This window comes from Heterocephalus glaber, unplaced genomic scaffold, assembly GCF_053883595.1.
Source record: "Heterocephalus glaber isolate CG9 unplaced genomic scaffold, H.glaber_assembly_v1.0 deba00000738, whole genome shotgun sequence".
In the NCBI taxonomy this organism is placed as follows: Eukaryota; Metazoa; Chordata; class Mammalia; order Rodentia; family Bathyergidae; genus Heterocephalus; species Heterocephalus glaber.
This window is the reverse complement of record NW_028258161.1, coordinates 4,944,777-4,970,553: the sequence shown is the minus strand read 5'-3', so window position 1 is coordinate 4,970,553 and position 25,777 is coordinate 4,944,777. Positions and strand designations below refer to the sequence as shown.

The window sequence follows — 25,777 nt, the reverse complement described above, 5'->3', positions numbered from 1 at the left end:
CAGTCAATAATCTTTTTTTTTTTTTTTTTTTTTTTGGTCTTCTTCAGGGCCTAAGAGTGGGTCCTGAAGCGATAGAAACATTTGGTCATTACAACTATAAATTCTATACCTGAACTAGGAAATGCACTCAGCATTTAATTCATCTTAATCTTCACATTTTTTATAAACTTAATTTACTCTAAAAATTTGAGAACTTAAAATATTTATGGGTATATTGCTTCTCTTTGGAGTAGAGGTATTCTTCATCATACCAAGTGATAGAAATTAATGAATTTTAAAATAATCTGAACATTCTAGGTTGTCAGAAGGAAATATTTTCACTTCTGCCAATTTTTATGTCTGTCCAGAAATGGATAGCTCCTAAAATTCTGTCCGCTCACCACAATTTAAAATTATTTTACTTACCTTTAAACATACGGACATTTAGGGAGGATTTGTGAAAACTGTAATTGATCGTTTTGTTAAGGTTGAAATCAGAAGAAAAAATCCTATTTCCTCTGTCAACTCTCTTGAGTAAACAAAGTCTTGGCTTTGATTTTTTTATAAAGCTGAGGGGTCAAAAAGTATAATAATTCGTAAACAATTTGCTTATCTACTAGTGAAAACTGTAAACTATTTTGTGAACGGTGAAATGACATAAAAATACTGTAGTTTCAGAAGTTGTCTTTACAAATTCCAAATCTGGCGAAAGTTCCCTACACGTGGGAAAACTCACAACCAAGACAGTGATCCTGCTTTGCCAGTCCCTAAATAACTGCGGAGAATATCCGTGGGTGACGCTCAGTGGTTTCCCTGGAAATCGCAGCCTGCATAAGCACGTCAACTGTGCGCGCCGCAGTCAGAGCCTGTGCGCGCCAGGATCCTCAGGGTGTCATCTGCGCCTGCGCGGGGGGCGGGGGGGGAATCCCGGATGGAGGACGCCGGTGACACGCCGTTGTCATGGTAGCACCGGGGTTTCCTTTGCCTCCGGGTCAGAGCTTAGAAAGACAAGGGGAGAAGAGCTCCCCCGGCCATCTCTGTGACCCCAGCCGTCGCATCTTACACAGGCAGGAGGGGGCCTAGAGGGAGAGAAGGGAAGGATGTTGCGGAAATGTTTGTGTGGGGAGAGGGTCGAGGGACGCGTGTCTGGTGTGAGGATCAGATCCAGGATCCACAGAGCCCAGTTTTCTCCTTTGCCCGCTGGGCTTCACTATGTATCTGGGAAACCCCTCCGAGGGCTGCATAGACGGTCCGAAATTTTATCATATTCTTTCCCCTCTCAAAGTTCTCGAACGTGAAAGGTAATAATTTAATGGGGGGGCGGTCACTCCGAAACATTAGCTTCCACCAGGAGGCTCTGGTAGTCATTTAGTCGACAGTACCTTGGAACACTAATACAAATGCACGTCAGCCAGTGCTTGTAAAATGTAGTTCATCATCATGATTCGTGATGTTTAAAAATGATTGCATCAGGACGACTGGGCATGATGGTTTCAGGTTAGGGATTTTTGCTTAAGTGTTGTACTTTGTTTATGCGTAAGCACTTACGTCGAATGACATTTCACTTCAATGTTCTTTCAGTTCTTGGTTTTTAGTTTAGAAGGCCATGCGGAAAGACTAGAGTCGATAAATTAGATTAAAATATTTTTGAATATTCTGACTATTGGATGAAAGTTATCAAAATTATGTATACATATGGACTTGGCTGTCACTCGCACCAAAAGATCTGCAGTCACCCACCCACACAGGATATATCCCCACTTAGGAGGAAGAAATTAATTTCAGTCTCTTAACTACAGTTGCCTGTGAAGAGGGTGGATATGATCCGAGCCACTTGCCTAGATTTTTACTGATGATAAATGTTGGGATTTAAATGTGTGAAACTCCCTCCCAGTGGAAAGAAGGGTTAAGTAATTGGTTTAAGGGGTATTTTTGTTCTAGCATGGACAGTCCCCTGGGGATGAAGATTAAAAGACTTGAAGGAGTTGAATATCCTGTGACGCATTTGAAAAGGCTTAAGGGACTTGGTAATAAGAGTTTATGATTTATGTTTTTTGTTTACTTGAGAACCAGTCATAAGGTTTTTTTTGAAGTTATAAAAATAGAATAACTTCATTTTTGATGCAGCTTCATTTACCCCCCTCAGAGTTACTTCAACAGTGTTTGTCTCTTAAATCATAACATAATGGTACCATTTAATAACATCTAATATGTTTAATTTGTGATCATATTTTTTATTATGTTGATTCTATGTTTTAGTTTTATACTTGGGTTTTCACCTGGGTGGGATTCTCTGTACATAATAAAGCATGTTTACCAAAGTCCTTAGGAAAGCATTTACTTATTAGCTTAGGACTATATTTATTATAAACAAGGTAAAATATTAAGGACCTCATTCTAATAGTACTTTAACTATTTGTTTTCCTTTTGTGGTATTGGGGATTGAACCCAGGGCCTTCACACTGAGCTGCATTTTCAGCCCTTTTTTATTTTCTATTTTGAGACAGAGTCTGATGTCACCAAGTTCCCCACTGGGTTCTAACTTACCATCCTCCTGCTTCAGTCTTACATATCTTAAAATAATAAATCTCAAGATCTTTGGTCTGAAAAGAAAATTTTGTATCCCAAAGCATTGTGAGTGTGCAAAATAGAATTGCTTATGTAAGTATTTTAGGTTACAATGAGTTTTAGTTTGTTATACGTCATTCATGGTGTGTTTATTTTTAACTGGTAGGTTGGCAGGCATATTGCCAAAGTGATTTAGCCTGCCTTGCAGCTAGGCAATCGTAAGTAAACTCACTGTGAAATATTGATTTGGCTTCTCCAGGTTACCTCAAAGTAAGGTTGTCCTTGCTGGGAGAGATGTGCACACCTGTAATGCCAAGTGCTTGAGAGTCCAAGGCAAAAGGATCACAAGTCCAAGGCCAGCCTGGGCATCTTAGACCCTGGCTCAAAAAACCAAACCAAAACAACAACAACAAAAGGCCAGGATATAGCTTAGTGGTAAGCACTTGCCTACCAGGCACAACAACCTGGTGCAAAAAATTTTAAAAATAAAAGGATTATTGCCCTCATCCTCTAATTTAGAAACTAAATTAGAAGCATTACTTTTGAGTCTTTTAAGAGACCCATTTTGTGTTTTTAGTTTAAAAGAAATATCTGAGAGGAATTGTCATCCAACTATTTAGACATAATGACCCAGTTGGCTAATCAAGTTGAATAATTAATAATTTTTATTGAATTAATCACTTTTTATTCATTTTTAGTTACTCATATGTATTTTATTTCAAGTAGTTACATTTTAATTTTTTTAGCTTTGTCTTTTCTGGAAGACTACAATCCCCACTGCAAGAGGATAGGTCCATTTAAAAAATTCTTGCAGGAACATATATGGGAATATAATAAGTGTTCCTAAATGTTTACCGGAATTATACTATATATATGTATATATGCTAACAGACATATACAGATACATTGTAGTTAAAGATTTTTGTGCTTCATTTGTTTGAAAAGTTACCAGAACTAGAAATTGACCTCAATTTAAAGATAACATTAGCTTAGTTCTTTTTAAAATGACTGAATTTATGTACTATTTTAGCAAACATTTATTGTCTTTCATCTGACATTCCTATTTACCACTGTCTTCTTGATAATGGTAGGTATGAAAGGCTTTTTTCTTTAAGAAAAAGTATATTTAAGGTTGAACAACAATTCACTGTAGTTAAGAATCAGTCATTACTTATTAAAAGTTAGGAGATCACACATGATTACACTATACAAATTATGAGAAGGATTGGGAAACTGAAGATAGGAAATGGTATACTCATTTTTATTTGAATATTGCAAATGTAAGTAAACCTTAAAAAACTGAGTCATTTGCTCTGACTGGGTCAGAGTTTTAATAATTGGCAAGGGATGTGGGAAATCCTTTTCTAAGCCCACGTGGTCTTATTTGCCTTTTTAAGTTTCCTTGTAGTTGAGCACTTTGGGAGTTGGTGGAAGGGGTGGCAGGTTTGTCAGAAATGTCCACTTGTGGAAGTGTCTTGCCATTGTAAGTCTGTTTTAGGATGTATACAAATATACTCTTATTTTGAAAGTTACATGTTGTTTTTATGTGTTAATTACCTTCAATGTTAATCTCCATTCTATCTGTAGCATGGATTTAATGTATAATTTATCTTTTAAAATCTTATAGGAATTATTCTTTAACAAACTGAAAATGAATGAAAATAAAGATACTGATTCAAAAGAAAGTGGAGAATATGAAGATGACTTTGAAAAGGACCTCGAGTGGTTAATTAATGAAAAAGAAATTGATCCCAGCAAAACAGAGGTATGTATGAATTGGCAATGGCATTTATAATGATTACATTAGGAAAGAGCTTTGCAGTATTGAAAGTTTTCACGCATGTTATCTCATCTAATCATAAAATTCTTTTGGTGTGCTTTGGACATTACTATCTTCCTCATCTTAGAGATGAGAATTGAGACATAGAGAGTTTAAATGTTGTATTCTAAGGCATGGGGCTTGTGTGAGAACAAGGATTAAATTAGCACTTAAAGCTAAAATGATAATTATAAAATTATGATCTAAGTAATATAAAGAAATAAAATAATGATTTATTGATCAAAAGTTTAAAATTACAGTAAATTCCTGTTGTCTTTGAACTTGAGTAAAATCATGGGGTAATGCTTTTAATATAAATGAAAAATAAAGCAAATTGTTGAAAAACAATCTTTTAGAAGATAATTGAAACTTTAAGATTGAATAAGTTCTTCAGAGGAATGAATGTACAGATAAAGTAAAAAGGTCAGTGACAGTAAACCTTAAGATACTTCTAGGAAAAAGAGATCCGTTAATAAAAAAAAAAATCCATTAATCATGTACATGGTCATTACTGTTTATCAGAGATGTATAAGGCCAGTCCAGGAAAATAAACCAATTCCTGAATTATGGTTAAGTTCTTTCTCTCTCTTTACATATACACAGTATGTACATATATTTTTATGTAACTATGTATTATATTACTGTCAACAAATGGGGCAATAATGAGAAAAGCTAAGATTGGAATATGAATAAGTGACCCTAGGAGGATAGTGATCAGCAGTTATAGAAGAGGACAAGTTTTTACAAACTTTTCTTATTTCCACCTTGCTTTTTTATGCAATACAGAAGATAAATGGGGTAGATACCATTTGAAAGAGGCAACAGACTCAAAAGTGAACATTTTTCTAAGATGGCTTTTAAAAGGAAGTTTTATGCTTCTTCACAGAAAATAAATCAGAATGAGTAGAGGCAGAGATACCCAGAGTGAAAGGCTGAGCCCAGATCTCATGATGGAAGTGGTATGAGATCCACAGTGCAGGGTGATAGAATCAGAGAGGCAATAATTGCCAGGCCAGATGGTGTATGGAGAGCCAGTGACCATGAATGGCAAAAAGAATTTACCCACAGACAAAGAATATAGGAAAGACATGAGTTCATTTAGATCACTGGGTATACTGTCAAGAGGAGCAATAAGCAAGATGGCAAGAGAAGATCGGCACACTCAGGGCATCCTGTTCCTTGTTAAATTTTCAGGAACACCTGTGTTGTAACTAAACTTGCAAACTGTCCAAGTCTTGCTCAGGCTTCACAAAAGGCCCTCAGACTTAGATAAGGACATTTGCATTTTAACCTTTTGGGGAAAGATATACCATTAGCTGGGGGAGGAGAGATTGGTTTTTGTATTCACTTTTATCTTGTGCTGTGTTTAGTCCTCATTAGTGCAGTGCCTCATGACTGTCTGAGCAGAAGTGTGTTGTCAAAGAAGTTGGGGTGGTGACAATTTTAACCCTCTTGTCACCATAATAACAATGATTCTTCGTTTGACTTTTCAGTTCACTCAACAAATATAATGAGCTCCTCCTGTATGTCAGAGGCTGTTCTAGGTGCTGAGGATAGGATAGGGATCCAAAACAAAGTGCTTTCTTGAATCTTTTACATTCCAATGCATGATTATAATTACCACTTCCTTTGAAGCCAGAGAGCAAAAAAGATGACAGAGGTTGAAACAGGGAAGAGGGCCAGGGGAAGATTTTTTTGTAAAAGATCGGTTTTAAAAAGAAAACAGAAAGCCAAAGGAGAATTCATAGATGGATACTGTAGAAATGAACCAGAGAATCAAAGCTTTAAAAAAAACAGTGCAGAGATCTTAAATTGTAGCTATTTGGTAGTCATTTTAATGGGCCAAGTTTATTTGCTCATTCGACACTTGGATGTTTTGCAGATTAGGAAGTAAAGGCTGTCAGAAAAGTTGACCTAAGAGCAAATAAATGAGGAAAGCAATTTTGAGGAGTTGAAATGAGGAGCATATGGTAGCTCTTGTAGAACTGCATTGGGAAGAAAAGAATTGAAAAAGAGGAAAAAAATTTACATATTACAGGGGTAAAATGTTATGTAAATGCTGTTGTGTGTGTATGGGAGAGATGCTAGGAAGGAGCCTTTAGGCAGAATCAACAAATGTGGAGCAGAGTTTGTGATGCATAGGGTTTGTGGAATTAAATTTTTTTACATGTAAGGCTAAGTTATTTGACAGTGGTTAGTATGGCTTATTGAAGCCTCTGAGGATAGTTGAGGAAGGAAAAGCTGACTGAGAGGTAAAAATCGACCTGGAATTCCTTGCAGATGTTAGCAACAATACTAGTCTGAAATTTTTTTTTTTTTTTTTTTTTGGTACTAGGGATTGAACTCAGGTCCTTGCGCTTGCGAAGCAGGCGGTGAAACCACTGAGCTAAATCCTCGGCCCCTGAAATAATTATTTTAATTTTTTTTTTTTTTGAACAAGGGATCGAACTCAGCACCTTGTGCTTGGCGAGGCAGACGGTGGCACCCTGAGCTAAATCCCCGGCCCTCTTTTAATCATTGTTAACCTCAAATAATTAGGACTTGACCAAAAGACTTGACCTTGTAATGGTCTGAGGAGAGAGATGCAGTTTTGAAGAATGCAGATGTTACAAAGAGGAAACTTTTAGAACACTGCTCTTAAAATGTAAAGGGAGAGGGGCCGGCGATTTAGCTCAGTGGTTTTGTCACCTGCTGCGCAAGAGCAAAGACCTGAGTTCGATCCCCGGTACCAAAAAAAAAAAAATGTAAAGGGAGGAAAATTTAATAGGGAGAGATATTAAAATAATATTGTTATTTGTAGTTACTTTTTGATGCATCTGCACAAAGTTGTTCTTTAAAATATCAGTGTAGCATTTAGCAACATCAAAGTCATAGGTAGAGTTACATTTTCCCTGACTGTTGTCATATGTGTTACCCTTGGAGTGCTAATAAATATAAATCAGAATATTATGAGTCCAGTATGAGCAAGAAACATGTAAATATTTCCAACTGTAAATTAAACTACATGAATAGAAAAGTTCTACTTGCGGTTGTCTATATATTAAATGAACTGTCTCAATTTTGCTGACAAATAGAACCTTATTTTTTTTTAAGATGGCTTATGAGAAGGAAGAGAATATTAATCAGGAATTAAAAGAAAACAAAACAGAAATAGAACACATGAAACAGCTTTCTGATCTTGATAAATCTTTGAAGGATGAGGTTTCACCAAGAAGAAAGGACTTTATTTCTGTCCCAAGTATTCAGTCTTTGGATCGCATATCAGATTCAGATAGTGAAAACTCTTTTCAGGAATCCAAACTAGAAAGTCAGAAAGACCTGGAGGAGGAAGAGGATGAGGAAGTAAGCAGATATATTAAGGAGAAAATTATACAAGCTAACAAACTTCTACAGACCCAAGAACCCATGGATGATAAAAGGGAACGAAAACTTAAGTTCAAGGACAAATTAGTTGATCTGGAAGTTCCTCCACTAGAAGACAGTGATACTTACAAAACTTATTTTGAAAATGAAAATAATGTGTCTGGAAAACTATCACAGTTATGTATTTCCAATGAGTTAGGGCAAGAAAATGTACTCCTGTCACTTACTGAAGGAAGCTTTGAAGAAAACAAGGATATGAAGATACTGGTAGAGAAAGATGGAAAGTTTGAACTTCTGAATTTACAAGATATTGAGAGCCAGGGGTTTTTGCCCCCCCTTATTAATGCTAATAGTACCGAAAATGAACCCCAACAATTGTTACTCAGATCTCCCAACTCATCTATCAATGGTGTCAAGAAAGAAGAGCCCACAGCAAAGATTCAGATTACTCAGTCATCAACAGGAGAGCCCCTGGCTTCTGTCCCTCAGCCACCACCCAACCCCAAGACTCATCCTCTCTCTGCTGCCACCTCAGATCGAAGTAAAGGAAATGGGAAATCTCATCATCGGACACAGTCTGCCGGTATATTTCCAGTGACCTCAACATACTATCTTTCCCTTCAACAGAAGGAACTCCGGAAACAGCTAGAAAAGAAGAGAGAAAAGCTTAAGAGAGAAGTAAGAATACAAGTAGGCACTGTAATGAAAGTAGAGCATGAGCTGGGTGCGGGGCTCTGGGGGCGTCCGTCCAGATTTCAGAAGAAGGCCTGGAAGGGCGGGCTGTGAGCTCCTGAGAGGGCAGTGTGTGAAGCTGTGAGAATTAAGCTGAGAGTACAGTGGGACCCCAGGAAGCTGGAGGAGCCACTGAAACTGTGATAGTGGGTGTCAGGTATGGTGTCTCTGTGGCAAGCAAGTGACTAAGACAACTTACCTTTTAAAAACTTTTCCCCCCAAGCAAATCAGAGGCCCTAATTTGGGGTGGAAGTTTGCTGGGGATTCTACCTAGGACCTTCTCATTGAGCTACATCCCCAACATTTTTTATTTTGAGGCAGTTTCTTACCAAGTCACTAAGTTGCCCAGTCTAGGCTACAACCAGCAGTCCGCTTGTCCCAGCCTCCCACAGTGCTGGGATCACAAGCTTGCACCACCATGCCTGGCTTAGAGTCCTGTTTTCTAAAGAGAAACAATTTTCAGGACGAAAGTCTTAATTTTGTATCTTATATCTCTGTTCTGATAGCTCATATACAATATTACTTAAATTTTCATTATGTCTTTTTAAACTCTTTCCACTAGGAAGAACAACGGAAAATAGAAGAAGAGAAACAAAAGAAAAAAGAGAACGACATGGTCTTCAAAGCATGGTTGCAAAAAAAGAGAGAAAAGGTTCTAGAAATGAGGAGAATTCAGCGAGCTAAGCAAATTGAGGACATGAACAGCAGAGTGAGTAAAACTTCTCCATGGAGAAGAAGTCCATATAGATCTTAAACTGATCTTATTCACAGAAAGGAGTCTGGATATATCAGACTGAGAGCCTACGTAGAAAAGGGGTTCAGGGATATCCCTGGCAGAGGTACAATGGCAGATGACTTTATTATTAGCTTCTAAGAAGCTCTGTCAAAATCAAATGATTCCTATTTTATTCAGGTTTTCATAGACCAGAAAATAGAAAACTCCCAATTCATTTTTTTCAAGCTAACATTGATGTTCAAATAGGACAGTGATACCCATACACAAACACACACCTGACTTTTCTCATTTTAGAGTAAATGTACAGAAATCTTACATAAAAGCTAGCAAATAAAAGATACCAAATGAATTTTTAAACACTTGAAACAGAAAATCCAAGAGAAAATAAAAATCATCTATATCAAAACTAGTTTACTGTGTATGTATAGAGTACAAATGGCAAACTTGGCCCTCGGCTCTTCAGGCTCATCTCCAGTGATAACCAGCTTTGACGGTGTGCTGCAGATCCATTCATCTTTTATCCACTTATATGCCCCAAATTTTATTATGTGTTTTTTTTTTCACTTCATCATGGGCATCCTTCTAGGTTATTATATTTCAATCTCTTTTTTTCTTTTTGAATAGATACGTGGTACATCATTGTTAATATACTAACCAATTCCCCATTTATGGATATTTAGATAGGTTCCAATATCATCCCGTTAACAGTGCTGCAATGAAGATGTATAACTTTGTGGGAACATCAGTAATCTGTAGGAGTTCCTTTAGAGTAGAATTTATGAGTTTTGAAAGTTTAGAGCAAAATTTTAGTTAAATAAGCAAAATTTAGTATACCAGTTGTAGTCCCTCCAGAAATGTGTGAAAGTACATTTAATATGCCCTAGCTAACACTGTGATTTGTTTCCTTATTTTTTCTTCAAATTAATAATATACATGCTTATATATGAGTATGGATTTGCATATATTTGTAAAGTAAAAACACATTTATTGGTCTCCACCCTTGGTTCTGGAGAACTCCTAAACCCCTCTAATTTTGTATCAATAGGAATGCTAGGTGTATCCGTGAAATATTTCATTTTAGACTCTCATCCTGACTCCTAATCTCTTAGAAATTCCTGAGTGATGAGAGAGCCTTCTTCTTCAAATAAGGTGACTGTTGGTGGAGTTAGAGTAGAAATTAGGCCACGAATGGAAGGAATTTGTCAATCCAACAGAACATGTGAGAATGCTTTGTGACAAGAAATACTTGGTGATATGAGAGGATCTGGAAAGTCAGCTAGAATAGGGGTTTCATATCATCTTGTCATGAAAGTACTTGAAATAAGTTAAACAGAGTAGAGTAGCACTTTACATATATATTTCCACAGTTACTTTGACTGCTTATGCTGTGCATGAATTGGAGGAAGCCAGAGTAGACATGGGAGAGCAATTAGAAATCAGATGTAATTGTCTGGGTGAGATATGATGATGATTAGGTTAGTTATAGCAGTAGAGACAGAAAGACGTTTGAAATGTTTTGAAGTATTAAAGGAACTTGCTAATTGTTTAAATGTGTATGAGGGAGAAGATGTAAAAAGAATATACCAGTTTTACTTTTGAGCTATTTGGTAGATAATAATGCCATTCGTTGGAGCAATAGAGAAGATACTGACGTGGAATTATTTCAGTTTTTAAGTTGTCAGTTTTGAGGTACCCAGGTGACAGTGGTGTAGAGCTGGAGAAATTTGTCTAGTGATCAGGAGAGAGGTTGAGACTAGAGCTATGAACTAGAGAGATTAGTGATTACAGAGATGGAGCAGTTTGTGGAGAAGAGGATGTGGCTAGAGGAGTGGGTGGTGAGTGCTGTAGAAAAAATCATGGAAAGATGAGAAAGTCTAATATGTGTGAGGCTGGCTGTTGATTGGCTTCCATGCTGAATTGCTCATACACACCTCTTGGGAGTATGATGAACGTGAACACTGGACCAAGAGTGACCAGAAGTTGTTAGAGTACCAACTTTAATAAAGCCAAATGGTATAAATATTAAAGAAGGACTGGTTTATTTAGAAGAATAGAGGGATACAATTTGGAAACAGGTATGAGGGAATGAAGGGAGTATTAACTTCTTTACCTGATATCTGAAGTATTTCAAGTATGGCAGAAAATGTAGCTTGTATTTGAGAAAAGAAACTGTCACAGGGATGAGTTAAGGTTTGCCTAAGATAGGAAGTTGAAGGCCAGTGGGATGGAGGATTTTTGGTAAGATTTATGAGGGAGGGAGGGAACTCAGAACTGGGTAGGGGAAAAACACAGCACATTGATACAGTGATCAGTGATTAAGGGTATAAAAGACAAGAGGAGTTTATGTCTCAATGATTAAGGAAAACACAGCTGTAGCCCTATTGCTATTAGCTTCTGGGAGGATGATGGACGAGCCTTCAGGCCTTATGTCGTTCATTCTAATATAATTTTTTAATCAGGTATTTGTAAAAGTAAAAGAATACTTTGGTGTGCTTTTCTGTGTTCTATTTGTAAATAATTAATAATAACTTTCAGTGGAAGTGTCTGAAAACGTAAGCCATACTGAATATAGTTTATTTCAAACTATTTTATGTAAGAAAACATGATGGCTATACATTTTCCTTTGTAATTTCTTTTTTTAAAAATTTCTGTTTTTATTTTTGCTACATTTCAAGTCTCAAAAGTTCATTTTAGTGAGAAATTGTATCAAACTAATAGAATGTTGAAGTGATCTTACGAGCTTCATTTCTACTTGAAGCTTTGGTAATTGATTAATTTGGCTTTTAATATACTGTGCCAATAAGTACATTTGGTTGATTATTTCTGTGGGACATTGTATATGATGTGAATCATAGTTTCCAGAAAATACCTTCTACAGATATGGACTGTGGAATGGCCTATTTTACATTGAGTGAAAGAAAGATGTTAGATGATGGAATTTTTATTGCCCTTTTAGAAGAAATGGCTAAAAATGTCCTCCTTTCTTTGTGTGATACTAAACTTGAACTTAGAGCTCTTTATACTAACCTATGAGGTGTGATCAAAAACTATGATGAATGTTTAAATTTTAAAAATTATTACAGTAAAAGTCATACTGCCATGAGTCCCCCTCAAAATATTCATTTTGAACACATTTATTCTATCATTCTTGCCGCTCTCTGAAGCAGCTCTGGAAGTCTTTTGTGAATGTCTTTACTTGCATTGCCATGACTGCCTAGATGTCTTGAATTGATTAAAAAAACATTTACCTTTCATAATTTTAACTTTGGGGGAAGAGACAGAAGTCACATTGGTGTACAATCCAGTGAATAAGGTGGATGAGGACACACTGTAATACTTTCATGAGTCTGGCTTTCCATTGGATGAGAACACACCATAATGTTTTTATGAGCCTGCTTTTCCGTTGGTTGGCACTTGGTAGCAGCATTTTCTTTATTTTTGATCAGACCTGGTAATGGCACTCACAAAGGAGTACTTTCAGAACTGCTTCAGAAAGTGGCAAGAAAGATGGTATCTTTGTGTTCAAAGTAAAGGAAAGTATTTGGATCATCTAGTTCTACAATCTGCTCCTTTTAGTTTGAATTCATTTGTATTTAATTGACAAGGTAGGTTTCATCAACCATCTTGATACTAGCTATTTGTCACATCTCTTTTTAATACCATTATTTACCCTTTCCTGCCTTCTTATAGGTTAACCATGTGTTTTTAAATTACTCCATTTTTTTCTAAACTTTTAATCCAAGAGTAATCTCTTAGCATTACTCAAAATCATTGCTCTAGGGCTTATAATGTATCATACATGTATTGTGGGTTTTTTTACAAGTATTGTTTTTTAAGGTTTTTTTAAGTGCATATGAAATTTGGGGCTGATGGTTTTCTTCTTTGGGCACTTTAAACATGATGTTCAATTGTTTGCTAACTCCCTTCTTTTTGATCAGAAGTCAGGCATTGTTCTTATCATGGTTCCTATGTACAGAATGTGCGTATTTTCTCTGGCTCCTTCAAAATTAGTCTGTTTTTGAAAGTTCATTATGTTTGTGATTTCTTTGAATTTACTTAAATTGAGTTTTACTGAGCTTCTTGGATCTGTATGCTGATATTATACTCCAGATTTGAGAAATTTGGGGCACTATATTTTCCAGTCCTCCCCCCATCTTTCTCTTCTTCTTCTGGAAATCTAATTTCATATTTTGGGATATTGCCAGTGTTTCACATTTCACTAAAATTCTGTTTGCATAAAATTAATTTATTTACTCAGTGTGCATAATTTCATTTATGTTCAGGCATTGAAATTTGTGTAATTTTCTGTCTACTATTAAAATTTAAGGAATTTAGGTTGTCTCTGTTTATCTTGTTTCTTTTAGTTTATATTTCTTTACCAAAATTCCCTATCTGTATATTTATTATATTCATCTTTTTCTTTAATTTCATTAAAATATTAGACCAGTTTTAAAGTCCCTGTTTGTAAATTCCAGTGTCTGTGTCATCTAAAGTTCTGAGTCTAGTGGTGGCCTCTTCTCTGGATTATGGGTCACATTTTCCTGTTTCTTCACCTGTCCAGGGTTTTTTTTATTATGTAATAAACTGTGTGGATCTTCAGTTGTTGAGAATCTGTATTACTTTCCTTTGAAGAATATTAATTTTGTGCCGACAGGCAGTTAAATTAGTATTTAATTCTCTTGACCCCGTGAAATGTGGTTTTATACTTTGTTGTGATGAGTCTATCTGGTTTTGTTCTTAGTCTTACAGCATAATCCTTATTCTAGGATATAACCCTTATTCTCAAAGCCTGGGGTTGTAAGTGGATGATAAACGTACTCAATGAGATACCCCTACCTGGTTGAGCTGGAACTCCATTGTCTTTGGAACTGTGCAGCCTCTGATATCTTCATCACTCACAGCAGCTGTTCTCTCCTGGACTTACAGAGCCTCACTTTACACATGCACAGCCCATTCCTTGCTAAGATTCAAAGGAAACTCCCCAAAGGCTTATAGAGCTTCCCTCTGCATGGTTCTGTAAGCTTTTATTTTTTTCAACCAGCAAGTTTAATCCATTAGCAATTATTTTTATAATTCATATTTAATCTTTACAATTCTTTATTTTTTATATCTGAATATCTTTCTATTTTGGTTCCTTCCAATGTAGAAAGTTATTTGCTATTACCTTATGCAAATATAAAAGTGATTTGCTGTTACCTGATTTGGATGATAGACTTTTAAATTCTGCTTTAATTTACCTTATATTTTAAAAGTTTTTATTCTTAAATATTTGTTAAACTGATACAACAGAAAAGAAGCTTTTGATTTTCCTTTAAAGGAAGATGAGAGGCTTAGGATTTATGCTTTTTTTCTCTCCGTTTTTGTTAATCTGTTAATTTTGTTACCATTCCCATCATTTTAAGTTAAAACTTTAAATCCCTTGTAAGCAACATTTAAAAAATATTCAGTATATTTATTCAGTAGATAATACATACAATATAGTATAATTCAAAAATTATGAAGAATTCATTCTTTCATCCAATGTCCCAGCCATAAATTCCCCTTTCCAGTAGCAGCCATCAGTAACAGTGTTTGTGCTTCTCAGAAATATCACACACACACACACACACACACACACACACACAAATATAAACCCAGATGCTATATGCTGATATATACTTTTACTTTTCACTGAACATGTCTTAGAGATCATATCCTATGGCTATGTAAATGGAGGTTTTTAAATCTCCCATTATATGAATAGATTATAATCTTCTATTTATGGATAGATCATTATTTAATTATTCCCCCATTGCAGCTTTTCTAAACTTCTGGTGTTAAACATATCCTATAATAATTACCTATATTTATGTTGTTTTGCAAATATAAATGTTTAAATGAAGGATACTTTTGAGGCATTAGAATTGCTAGGTATTCCTTTTTAAAAGTTTGACAAATATTGGCAAAGTGTTTCTCAAGGATGTGCCACTTAATACTATCATCAAGAGTATGTGCAAGTTTCTACACCCCTCTACTGTCATTAAAGAGTGTATTTTTGCAATATTTTTATCTTTACGAACCTGATAGGTAGGAAATGCTGTCTCATTATAGGAAGTGTGAGCGAGGTGGACATTTATGAGTTGTTTAAACTTTCTTTTCATAGAAAAATCCTTTGCCAACTTTCTGTTACTAATATTGATCCTTTTTGATATTTAGGAACTCTGTGATACACTAGTTCTTTGGGAAATTAGCTGCACTTTTTCCTTTTTTTTCTTACAATGCAGAAATGTTTGATTTTATGTGGTTGCTATCCCAATTCAAACCATTGTTTCCTGTTGGCTAGACTCTTATAGAAGTCTAATAACCAATCCCCCTTTTCTGCCTTTCCTCTACCTCAGTAAGTGTATTTTGCATACTTCAGCCAGGATGATCCTTCTAAAATGTGGAATGAATTAAGTACAGAAATTTCCAACGGCTTCTCATCTTGAAATAAAGTCCAGAGTTTCTACCATGGCCTACAGGTTGTATATTACCTGATCTCTGTTCTCTGACTTCATCTTCTACTACTTTGCTACAGCTGCATTTTGACTTCTTTGCTCTTTATTGAACATGCCAATCACAGTCAATTCCTTCTCAAGTCTGTTCCTCTTGCTGTTACCACTCCTTGAAGTACTTCTTATCCAGACATCCCAAAACTACTTCTCTTGTTTTATATTTAAATGCCACCCTTTCCCCCCACTTTTCCCTTTATCACTTTCTTCTTCCCCTACTTTTGTGTTGAATGTGATATAGCTGTCAATCATATCTGATTTTTTCCTTTTCATGTAGAACAACACTGCCCAAGAGAACTTTATATAATAATAAAAATGTTCTGTATCTGTGCTATTAGACATTTGAAATTCAGCTAATGTGACTGAGGTGCCTAATTGTAGATTTGTGTGTGCATGTGTGTGTTTATGTGTTGTGTGTGTGTGAGAGAGAGAGAGACAGAGAGAGAGAGAGGATAAATATGGGGTCTTGCTATGTTGCCCAGGCTGGTCTCAATTCCCTGGGTTTAAAGGATCTTCCTCCCTCAGGCTCAAGCAATTGGGACTACAGGTATGTGCCACCACACCTGGCATAAATTTTGAACTTAATTTAAATAGTCTCATGTGACTAGTGGCTACTCTAGTATACAGTGCAGGCCAAGGATTTATGAGAGATGGAACCTTGTTTTTGTTCATTAATGCAAGCCAGTATCTAAGTACCTGTTATGTATAAATGCTAAGTTTCTGTTGAATAAATGACATAACAGAAATACCCATCATTCTGGTTCATCCCTGTATTCTTTACTCTTTAACTCTATAGTTCCAAAATGTGTAATTCTCAGTCATCTCCACTTAGTCTCAAACTTCCAGGCATTCAGCAATAATCCTTTAAATCCAGACATCCCCTCCCTAAATCCTAAAGTTCATTGTAAATCAAAGATCCTGAATTATATAAATTAGACTTGGCAATGTGGGTTATATATAGGAAAAACTTCAAGATGGAAGAAAAGATCTTCTCTATCAGGACTTATATTTAAAGCAGGTATTTAATGACTGCATCCTTTCTTTTTGTGACCTAGCAAACTATCTGCACAATAAGTCATACTTTCCCCAAGACTAAAGAGCCTCAAATTTGTCCTTTTTCTCTTCTTTGTTCCCCCAAGTAAGAGCTTTTTTAGCTTTTGAAAATTCCCTGAGGATGGTATCCATTGTGAGTTTTGAGGAATCACAAGATAAACTACACCTAGTAGTTCTTTCTTATATCAGAATACCCATGGCTGTGACCCTTAACAAGAACATTTTTATTGCATAAAATCATTATGCCTACACTCCATAATAGCAGTTAAAATTTTTAAATAGGCTTAGTAGTTAAGTGGTTTCTGGCAGATACTTTTCAACTTTAAAAAGTTAGATTTTGTTTTTAGAAGGATGAAAAACACAAGTGTTGGAGCATATATTTGTAAACTATATTCCATGGAGCTCCATTGTGAAGTGTTCTAAAGACCTCAACTCCATTTATACAACTTATCCTTAGCCTTTCTTCAATTCCTTCTTTTATATATTTGTACTTTTGTTGTGGGGAAACTCTGGCTGGAAGAGTGATTGAAATGAATGTAAAGAGATGAAGGGACCTTGGAGCAATAGCACAAGCCTCCTGGAATGCATGGTTAAAGATTAGAGCAAAATCTGCAGGGCAGTAGCTGAGCAGGATCAACAAGTTATTCTTAGAGATGTTTTCTCCAGCCATTGTGTTCACCTTGCCCAGATAAACTTTCTTCTATTAAGTTGACATGCATCATGTAGCAGACCATCCTGTTCTTTCCCTGTCCTCTGACCAGAACTCTTACACAGATGTTTTTCTTCTGCATCTTTGTTCTCATGTCCTTGAGTCATAAATAAAAGGCCAAGAATTTCTCAGCTAGGCATTATTTTCCTCACACTTTCTCATGCTAATGGGTCTTAATGAAGCAGTCCCTCTGGGCCTCTTGGAATTTAAGCTGCGCTTCAACCCCAAGTAATTTTTCATCCTCTGCACTGCCATGGTGGCACACTGCAACACTTTGTGAAAATTGTCTTGTCAGAGGGTTCAACTTTGAAAACCACAGCTTTTAAATTATCTTCATTTACTGATTATTCAATAATTTTTCTTTCAAACTCAGGAGGCTCACAAACACTAGATAAACACTAGATAAGCACTTTACCACACTTCCAAAGTCCTCTCAATAAGATTTTTGGAAGAAACCAGATGGCAGTAAGCTCAAAGCTGAATTTCCTAACAGAAGAGTAATCAGTGTTTCTGATTCGGGGTGATGCATTTGATCTGATTCAGATACTAGGATTACAGGTAATGAGGTTGATATTTTTATTGAAAAATGGAGGAGTGGGACATGTATTCCTGTAGAGTTTCACAGTCAAGGCCTCAAAAAGTAGTTTTGTTTTGTCTAAATTAAGCAAAGCTTGCTTTTCTAATCAGCAAGAAGACAGAGATCCACAAAAAGCTTTCCGATTATGGCTTAAGAAAAAGCATGAGGAGCAGATGAAAGAAAGAAAGTCAGAAGAAGTAAGAAAGCAAGAGGAATGCTTATTCTTCCTCAAAGGAACAGAAGGCCGGGAAAAGGCTTTTAAACAGTAAGTTAAAGGCAAGACTATTTTTAAAGGCTAACCTGACCTCTTTTCAGTTGTCCTTCTTCCCTCCCTACCTCCTCCTTTCCTTCCTCTTTTCTCTCACCTTTTATTATAACAGAAATGGTAAATGTCCATTGAGGAAGTAGAAACTGTCATGACCACTAACTCTAGAAAGCATATCTTCTAGATATTTCTCTGTATATATATTTATAACTTTAAAATATGAATTAATATCATGGTAGATACACTTTCTGTAGTCTGCTTATTTTATGGTGATCTCACCTAATATCCAGCCCATATTCACCTTTTGTACCTAATTGACCTGTAAATGACTTAGAGATGATTTACTTAAACTGGGATCCAGTTAAGGACCATACAAAATTTTGATTTTTTTTGTCTTTTTAAATTTTAATCATTATTTAGTTTTATTTCTAAAAAAACCCTTATATATACATATATTTACATACATACCACATAAATGCTTATGTACCAGGTGTGTGTCTGTATAGTTATTGTCTATGTTATCTTAACTAATGAAGCTTACTTGATTTTTTAGAATATGTACTCTTCCTTTATATCTTTTGATGCTTTCCTGCTTAGGCTTAGTTTTTCATTCTAAGGAAGAACTAGTTTATGCATTGAAAAGCAAGAGTTAAATGATTTCCCTCCCAAGAAGAATAAGGCAAGATTTCTGAATCATGTTAGTATTTCTAATCTAAGTCACCCTGTTTTAAAATATAGCTAATTAAAAATTAAATTTTGTGGAACATATCAAATAGTTATTTGCTTAGAAAACCATATTTCTAAAAAAAGTTAGGACTTTTAGCACCATAAGACAAATTTAATTTTACACATTTGATCCAAAATGTAATTATATTTTGTTGAGTGAGCTTGCAGTATATGCCTGGAGATTCTCACTTAATGCTTTAATAATTTGTGTGGTGACACTATTTCAGTGTAAAAAAGTCAATTTCTTATCTAAACCATGAAAAGTGTATTTAGATGATACCAAATCTAAACATGCCTCTTTCTACAGATGGCTAAGAAGGAAACGAATAGAGAAAATAGCAGAGCAGCAGGCTGTTGAAGAGAGAGCTAGACAGCTACGACTAGAAGCAAGGCGTTCGAAACACTTACAGAACTACCTGTATAATATGTCAGAAGCCAAATCTTTTCGCTTTGCTGATCATTATAACTGAAGGAATCTATTAAACATCTGGTAGCTGCTATTATCAAAATTTTGGATATCATTTTTTATGGTTCTTGTGTCTTGGTAATACGCTAAATTATGAATACTCTTAAATTATGGTATTTATCTTTTGGTGATACTGCTATTTTTAATACTAACAAAATAAATTCAGTTTTGGAATGTGTTGTGCCTCCTCTTAGTCTGTGCAACAATTTAAAAAAAATAAGCTCACGTTCTACTTCTAAAGTATTTTAACATTTCTATCTAAAAAGAACATAAGAAAGGGATGGAGTTCTAGACATTGTTCATACTATCTTTTTTAAAAATTGCAATAGAACATTTTATAAGACAAGATAATTTTTTTTTTACTCTATTGGGGATTGAACTCAGGGCCTTCGATCTTTGTCCCTTTTTTATTTTTCACTTTGAGATAGGATCTCACTAAATCACTAAATCGCCCAGATTGGGCTTAAACTTTCCATTTTCCTGCCTCAGCTTCCCAGAGTGCTGGGATTACACCTACATGCCATCATGCATGGCCAAGGAATCACTTCTTAAGCTTTTTTATTTAAATGTGTTGTACAGTCTTATTTATATCAAATTTGGATTTAAATAATTGTGGTAAGGTACATAATAGGTCAAGTGTAATTTCACCTGTTAGTACTTTCAAAAAAGATTGTAACATATATGCATAATACAATTTTAGGTATGTTGCAAAATTAGCCAGTTTTATTGAGAACTTATAATATTACTGGTACTATGTGTTATAAATGCTTTACATAAATACTACAACCCTATGACAACTCCATCAGTCTTATTTTCCAGGTCTGGAAACTAGAATACATAGATAGTTCATTTCACACAGACTCTCAACTTGTATGGTTACAAATTAGAGAACACAGAGACTTATTCAAAAATTTCTCCCTGTCTCAATTTTTATAGCAATTTCAGCATATACCAGGCATTAAATATTTCATTATAACTGGACTTATATTGTTTACGTGTATCCTTAAGGGTCAATAAGACATTAAAAACACATTCCACAACACTCAGTATAGAACTGAGCATTCCCTTTTTTCACTATTTCCCTTTTTTACTATTTTACTGTAGGCAGCAGAACTAAACATATAATAAGTACAGTACTTGACTGATGAGTAAGAATATAAGTGAAACAGTTTGAAGTCTTCACCTATCTGCATTTGAAGTAAATGTTTCACTTAATTTTCCAAGGAAGTAAAATACTTGTGTCTTAAAAAAAGATGGGAAAAATCCAGTTTTAGGCAGTATTTGGGAGTTGGGTGAAGCAGGATGTTAGAATGGACAATGAAGTAATATTTCTCAATGATATAAATATTAGTATATGTTTGATAGGATATAAATATAGGATAGAAAGAGAACTGTAAAATGACTAACAGAACTTGTGCTTCAGTCGACCATACTTTTTTTCCCTTTTTTTATTGAGGTGTGAAATGTACAGAATTTAAAACTAATAATTTTTAAGTTATCACCCAGTAGCATTTTGTACATTCATGATGTTATGCAACTACAATTTCTGATTCTTCAACATTTTATCACCCCCAAGGACCCTCCAGAGCTGTTAAGAAGTCACCCCCTAATGCCTTCTCTCAATCCCTTGGCAAACACTGTGCTTTCTTTCTTTATAGATTTGCATATTCTAGATATTTTATGTAAATGAAATTATTCAGTATGTGACCTTTTGTGTCTAGCTTCTTTCATGTAGCATATTTTGGAGGTTTGTCCATGTCATATCATGTGTCTGTACTTTATTCCTTTTTATAGACTAAAGTGATAGTTGTATATGTAACACACACATACCATATTTTGTTTTTCCATTTGTCAGTTGACACATTTGGACTATTTCACCTTTTGGCTATGGTGAATTGTGTGGCCATGAACGTTTGTGTACAAGTATTTGTTTCAGTACCTGTTTTAATTCTCTTGGATATACACCCACTGAGACCAAAAAGAAAAGGAACAAAGGGCAAAGGCCTGTACAAAACTAATTAACTAAGGGCAACATGAGCTAGAGCCTCATGAGAAGGTGGAGCCACAGAAGTTGAAGTACTTAAAATCTGCTGGCAGTGGGACACCTGACAAAGCAGCCACTGCTTTGCCCTCCACAGATCTGTCTATAAATTTCTGGATTCTAATGCTTCCTTGGTGACCTCTTGCCCCCCTCATCTAGTAAGGTCTTTTCTATTCTTTCTAATAAACTACACGTACACCCAGCTGTTCCCCACCATATCCTGTTGCTTCAGGCGTCATCAGCTCAGAACAAGAACCTAGACGGGGAGGTTGCTGGTTACATCTTTGGCGACCAACATGGGGCGCCATCTTCTCTACAGAGAGGTGAATGTGGCAGAATGGCCAGACCACATGCTCACACCCTTTTTCTGTTCCTTTATAGTCATCTAAGAAACAGTAGGTGTGCTACTGGCCAGTTTAAAAAGCATATTATCAGGCTGGCACTCTTGAAGCAGAGGACAGTTTCCCCAGCACCTCCTGGTTAATCCCCCACTAAAACCAATGGGAATGTTAGCCAGACAGGGACCTGGATTCCTTTCTGGAGACAGATCTCTGGTTGTGTAGAACTGGTGAAAGCTGGAACAGCAAATGTGGACCCTGGCCTGGGCTGCTACTCAGTGAGTATTCAAAGGCCCCCAGTGGAAGCTGAGTCCCAGCCGATAACCAGCAGAGAAATCTCCACTTATCTGTATCATTTCCATCTGCACTGTGAGGTGAAAGGTAAACTCGGTGTTCTTCAGTTCTCCCCTTTCCTAGGCTGACCTGAGATTAACTCCATCAGAGTCCTCTCAAGCCTTCATTAAGTGTCAAGGTTTGGAGTACAGGTATGGACTTTTCTCTCTCCACTAGTATGACAGACCTCCTTCTTCAGATATGTCTTGATAAATTTACTGGGCCCAAACCAGGTTATGATACTACCCCACATTTCAAGCTCCACTACCTTCCAGCTCAGGGAAAAAGAGAAAAACCAAAAATCCTCTTCTGCTGCTTTAAACAAAAGCCATTTGGCACCACTATCCCTCTCTCTGGGAGGTCGATCTAAGGAATATCTTTATGAGGGTTTTCTACCACTCCTGGTTGCCCTCAAAATTTATTCAGTCCGAATCCATCTATCCATCAGGCCTTTAGCACACCTTCCCAGTAGATGTGTTGACACTGAATGTGACTAAGGTCAATCTGCCCCCACAGAATTGCTAGAGATTCAGTCTCTTTCTGTTGTGGGCAGAGAGAGATGGAGAAAGACAGTAACAAAAGATATAAGGTGGTGCCCTTATGCTGTAACCTCTCTTATAGGAAAAAAACAAAATAACAACTAAAACTCAGAAGCCATGGGCTATCTGCTTGCAGAAGTTTACCATAATACATTTAAAATGGGAACAACTAGCAAAAGTAGTTTACTATAGTGACTCTAATGCAGGGAAACAACTGTCAGAGGAGAAGCGATTTACTATAGCAGCTCTAGTCAAAAATTAAAATGAACATCAGCCTAGTCCTTCTTTAAACAGTCCTTGCTTTCACAGTGTAAAGGGATTTTTCTCACTCTTTGTCTGACTCTTACTAATGTTATTATAAGAGATCTCTGTGCTAATTGGTCTCCCCTAAAAAGTTGTGACTAGTCCTTTTATAGTCATGATCTATAACAAATTATTACAGCTCAACTTGGCCAATACATCTAAGATTTAAAAGTAATTGTGTGTTTTATGTTTCTTATTTGTTCATTTAAACTGATTAAGTTACCCAAAACTGCTTTGTTAAAGGTTTTTATCCTCATATCAGTTGTATTTTTCTTTTCTTTTTTTTCTGGCTGTTTTGGGCTTCCCATAAATAACTGGTTATCTAGGTTTTTGGAAGTAGCCAAATTCACTTAAAACATTACAGAATGGGGGCTAAAGGGTTGGGAATTTACATGAGATTTACAAATAAAAGCCTTGATGTTATATATGAAGTTATAACCTAAAGGTTATATATGATCTAGATTAATGTATGTTTCTATATGTGAATTTTCACATATATGTTCTACTTAGGTTGGCTTATACAGAAATAGACACTCATGATGTTAGACCAAATGCTTTTTGGTTTACATAGCTTAACAGTGAGCTAATTTAAACCAGTTGATAAAAATAAAGATGTCTTTAAAGTTGTTGATGTTTCCATTCAGGCTATTAGCCAATCAAAATAATATCAAAAATTAGTTTATAAATATAATGCCTATGTTAGTATAAGTAACTTGAGTTACCATATATATATATATATATATATAATGTATATATAGCTTTAGAATGTGTTAGTTGTTATGATTGGTTCTTATGAATCATCTAAACTAATTGTTAAGATAACCAAGTGGGGATCCCTTGGGCTTGGGAAAACTGATGATGAAGACTTCCCATTGTGGATAAAAGAGCAGCTGCCTGAACAAATTTGTTCACTTTTATCCACTGATGAGACTTCAGTTTTTTTCAAAGTCTTATTGTAACATATCTGAGCAAATGTTATTTAATATATTATTATATTTAGGTTCATTATAATTAAAAAGTGGTTTTTTGTATCTAAAACAGTGAGGTTTTCTTAAGATATTAAGATGATCTTGGTTAAAACAAAGTTAAAAACAAAGGTTCTATATTGCACTTAGTTTCTTGTGTTTTCCATTTTTAAAGTTTTGGTTACTAAAATTGAGTTTTAAAACAAATAAAATGTTGGCTTATAAACTTTTCAATAATCATTTTGTGATTGGTTAAATAGACAACTATTATCTCAGTTTATGACATAACATATATTTGGTTATATATAATGTATATTTATGACATAACATATATTTGGTTTTATATATATATATGATATGCTATAAGTCTAAGCCTTACAGTTAAGCTCATAGAGTTAAAACTACATGAGTTTAATGCATACAAAGTAACTAATGGGTTTTCTCTTTTATAATATATATATATCCAGTTCTTAAACATATAAAATGACCAAATTTTGATATATCTCGCTGGTCCTTCCATTTAAAACTTGATCTACATCTATTGGATTTGAGTAAACAAATATTTTGTTATCGTATAAATTAGACACACCAATATATTGTGTGTAGTAAGTCTATTTCTGGTCAGCACCACTGTTTCCTAAACTTACAAGGCCTCTAAAGATGTTCCTTAATTCTTGTCAGTGAGGATATACCCTATAAACTTATTAAAGATATCTAAATGCTATCTTAAGTGTAAGAACTAAGTAAATATATATAAAAACTCCGTATGGTTGTGATGCTAACTATTGTTAGCCTCATAGTATATTAAATATTTTTGTGTTTTCCAAGTATACAGGTCTTCAAACATTCAAAGATTTTAAAAAATCTTATTTTACTGATGAATTTCTAACTAAAGTTGTTTGTGGTTGTAAAACTTTTTATAATTGTTGTATGTATGATTGTGTTATAACAGTATGTGACTTACAGTTGCTAAGTGACATCTCCAGACTTTTTAAACTCTCTATGAGTACCTTACATGTGTCACAGGTCGCTAGACATAAAGACCTTTAAGATAAACTTTGGAGTAAAAGTCCAGCTGTTGTGTACAACTTTTTTCTCCCTTCCTAATATGTTAATAAAAATTAAAATAACTGTGTGCCATGAACAGGGATGTTTGCTCTGGATATAAGTGACAGATTGCTATATGACTCACAAAGATACCTAAACTAGTCATGAAAGCGAAACAGGCTGCAGCTGAACTTCTATTTAAGGTGGGCTACACATGCAGCATGACCTCAGCACATGGTGGGGAGCTCACACAGCCTAACCTTGGACATAAACAGGAGCCTGTTTTTTCATTTTCTTTCACCCTTTATTTCTCCCCAAAAGTACATAATCGAGATCTTAAAGATATAAAGTACATCTTAAATGCTTATGAATAGTTCAATATTTGTTCCCAAAACATCACCTTTAGATTTTATTTTATAAACTCAGGGCCAATTTAAAGGATTTTAAATGGTTAATTTTTCTCCAAATGTAAGTTAAGAGGATAAAAAGACCAGGCCTCAAACTTGTTTTTTAATAAGAAGTAGTAAACAAATATCCCATTTAATAATCTACAGTTCTTCTCTGTGATAAGGCATTCTATACTAAAGTGAAAATTTAAATGTACTTTTAGAGATTAAAAAAAAACTGCAGTGATTCTTAGAAGGTCAACATACCAATAATTGTTATGCTCAAATGTTATGTTTACTCT

General features: G+C 35.3%; 1 protein-coding gene and 1 long non-coding RNA gene across 16 annotated transcripts in view; one reads left to right on the top strand and one right to left on the bottom strand.

Moving 5' to 3' along the window:
* Positions 1-797, bottom strand: part of LOC147829129 (uncharacterized) — a 36,042-nt gene extending 35,245 nt beyond the window's left edge. Inside the window, exon 1 of the long non-coding RNA XR_015449529.1 lies at positions 406-797. This is a non-coding gene — a long non-coding RNA (uncharacterized LOC147829129). The remainder of the gene's footprint in view (positions 1-405) is intronic.
* Positions 798-874: 77 nt separating this feature from the next.
* Positions 875-19,697, top strand: Ccdc181 (coiled-coil domain containing 181). Of its 15 annotated transcripts, XM_087206877.1 has the most exons (8): positions 889-1,046; positions 1,921-2,006; positions 2,807-2,982; positions 4,175-4,312; positions 7,460-8,419; positions 9,024-9,170; positions 18,177-18,331; positions 19,365-19,697. In XM_087206877.1, the coding sequence occupies exons 4-8, from the start codon at positions 4,199-4,201 to the stop codon at positions 19,525-19,527; spliced, it is 1,539 nt and encodes a 512-aa protein (XP_087063003.1). In that variant the 5' UTR covers positions 889-1,046; positions 1,921-2,006; positions 2,807-2,982; positions 4,175-4,198; the 3' UTR covers positions 19,528-19,697. The 15 variants fall into 15 exon arrangements, with proteins under 15 accessions (XP_087063013.1, XP_087063011.1, XP_087063004.1 ...); XM_087206884.1 differs by lacking the exon at positions 1,921-2,006 and having other exon boundaries at positions 885-1,046; positions 7,460-8,407; XM_087206876.1 differs by lacking the exon at positions 1,921-2,006 and having other exon boundaries at positions 885-1,046.
* The last annotated feature ends 6,080 nt before the right edge of the window (positions 19,698-25,777 follow it).